Source organism: Montipora foliosa, chromosome 1 (assembly GCF_036669935.1).
Source record: "Montipora foliosa isolate CH-2021 chromosome 1, ASM3666993v2, whole genome shotgun sequence".
Classification (NCBI taxonomy): Eukaryota; Metazoa; Cnidaria; class Anthozoa; order Scleractinia; family Acroporidae; genus Montipora; species Montipora foliosa.
Window position 1 is genome coordinate 34,768,496 of NC_090869.1, and position 2,500 is coordinate 34,770,995.

Genomic DNA, 2,500 nt, shown 5'->3' on the forward strand with positions numbered 1-2,500 from the left:
CTGAGCTACTGGAGACTCTCTGGTGAGCAAGGGTTAAATAAGGGTATACAGTACGACTGCATCACGCAGTCACATAGTCCCAACTAATTGGTAACGCACAGTCACATTTAGGCATATCGGTGATAACACCTCGCTAATTGCATCACGCAGTCACATTAAGATATATCAGAGATGCCTCAATGTGTTCCCATTTCACGATGCATAACATTTCTCACGTTACTCGCTTGGGTGGTTGGTTGGTTGGCTGCATCTCTAGTATGCCTTAATGTGAATGTTCGATGCAGTTAAGAGTCATACTTGGTTATCAACAAACTGGACTATGTGACCGCATTATACAGTCGTAGTCTATACCCACGTTTCACCCTCGCTCACCACAGAGTCTCCAGTAGCTCAGTGGTTAGAGGATCTGTACTAGATCACGGAGGGTCGTGGGTTTCAATTCCAGCTGGGGCTCGGATTTTTCCGAATTCCCATTTGACAATGCATAATATATAGATTTAGCCAAGCATAAAAGCGGAATCCCGTTTCTAACCCCAGAAAGCGATATAGTGTATATGGCAATAATTTTGCTTCTGTATAAAGTACAAAATTAATCGTCATTAGTGTATACAGTTTACAGTAATCATACACCTCCGAGCTAACAGCAGCAAACAAACAAGCCTAGCAAACAATTTTAATCAACAACAAAAATTTAAACTACATGCACAGTAATCTCTTTCACAACATTTTCCGTTTGAGTGATCATCTTTACACCCTCTCTCTTTAGTCTAGAACAACAGCAAAGATCTCACTAAAACGTCCAGATAAAAGAGTAGGAAATTCGCCTACTCGACTGCAATTTCACAGTCAAACAAAGCAGCTCACGACTGGACATCCATTTCACACAAAAAGCCTATTAATGTGATTGTTGGAATAAGTCAACAAACGTTGCAAACGTTTCAGGTCTTCTTCGTTAATTGCAAGTTTTACAGAATATGTCATGCAGCGCGGTATGCATTAAGAAGGATACATAAAATCTAACCATTGTGACTTGTGTTTTGTCTCTCGCCCTATTTCTCGCAGCTTTACGGTGTTCTTCATTGAAATTTTCTATTTTTCTCCTTCCTCGGCTTCTGTCGAGGCTCTCTTCGCTTAACTTTCTCAAATGTCGTCTCCTCTTCTGACATGAGATGGACTAGCATCCCATCCAGGGGGGAGTATAAATACTCCTAGTCGCTTCATGCTACAGAAACCGGAGATAAGCGCCGGCCCGATGAGCCTTCTGGCTCTTAAGCAGAGACTTTACCTTACCTTCTGACATGCTCTTTTCTGCTCTTTATCCCGTTGCTCCTCACTAAATACGATTTCCTGCCAGAAAAACGGGGGTTGCCAAGTACAACGCTACCATGCGATTTCCCTCCAAGGAAAATTGCCCAACCACTCCCATTTCCAGAGGCTGTCCTACCTCCCCACCTCCACCCCGACAGTTTGTACGGGCGGCCGGGTGGGTGGAAGTACATGTACGCTGATGTGATACCCAACATCTCTTGCATGGATAGATTTCCCAAAAAAATCTTACCCATGGTGCTCCGCTTGTGCGCTTTGCGCGCTTGAGCTCGGTTAATATCTCTGACATTACTCGCTTGGGTGGTTGATTGGTTGCATCTCTGATATGACTTAATGTGACTGTGCGATGCAGTTAATAGTCATACATGGCTATCAACATAATGGACTATGTGACTGCATGATGCAGTCGTGGTGTACTGTACTAGATCTCGGAGGGTAGTGGGTTCAAGCCCCATCTAGGGTTTGGATTTTTCCCAGTTGTCATTTAACAATGCATAATATCTCTCACGCATTATTATCATTATTACGATTATTAGAATGAAGATTGATTGATGGATCAATCAATCGCTTGAAAGCTAGTTGAGCAAACAACAATGTGAACGTAATAAATAACGACCGCACAATCGCTACCACTGAAACTCCCCTTGATACGTAACTGTTAAAACAGGCATAAACATTACCTATATAAACTCTGTGCTCCATACCGTCCACTAAGTATTCAGCTCTGATGCGTATTAAATGTACCTCAATCATTGTTAGCAAGTCCACAACCACCGTTGTTCTATTAAAAACCCAAATCTTCGTGTCTACAAAATAAAGATAACAAAAAGAAAAATAAAATAAACATTTTGAAAGGTATGAAGAAAATTCACGGCACTATTCAAAAATTGCACTTGCGCTTTCCCTCTAATAAAAGCACTGAACGAAATGATGTATGAAATGAATCCTATACTTAACTGTGAATATGAAATCAAGTAAAGCTATGATCCTCACAGTTATGGGACGCAATTTTTAGCATTTGCGTAGAGAAGCCTGAAAATTCAAGACATGAACGGGGTTTGAACCTGTAACTTTCGCAAAGTCACGGGTTCAATTCCCGCTGAAATCCTGAATTTCTACGAAATTGCCAAAAATTGCGTCCATAACTGCGAGGGTCATAGCTTTACTTAATAAA

General features: G+C 41.4%; 1 protein-coding gene across 1 annotated transcript in view; it reads right to left on the minus strand.

Moving 5' to 3' along the window:
• The window catches only part of LOC137977330 (uncharacterized), a 189,015-nt gene that overhangs the window by 101,679 nt on the left and 84,836 nt on the right, over window positions 1-2,500 (minus strand). The window contains exon 7 of the mRNA XM_068824565.1: window positions 2,007-2,132. Within this exon, the coding sequence (XP_068680666.1) occupies window positions 2,007-2,132 (126 nt within the window). The remainder of the gene's footprint in view (window positions 1-2,006; window positions 2,133-2,500) is intronic.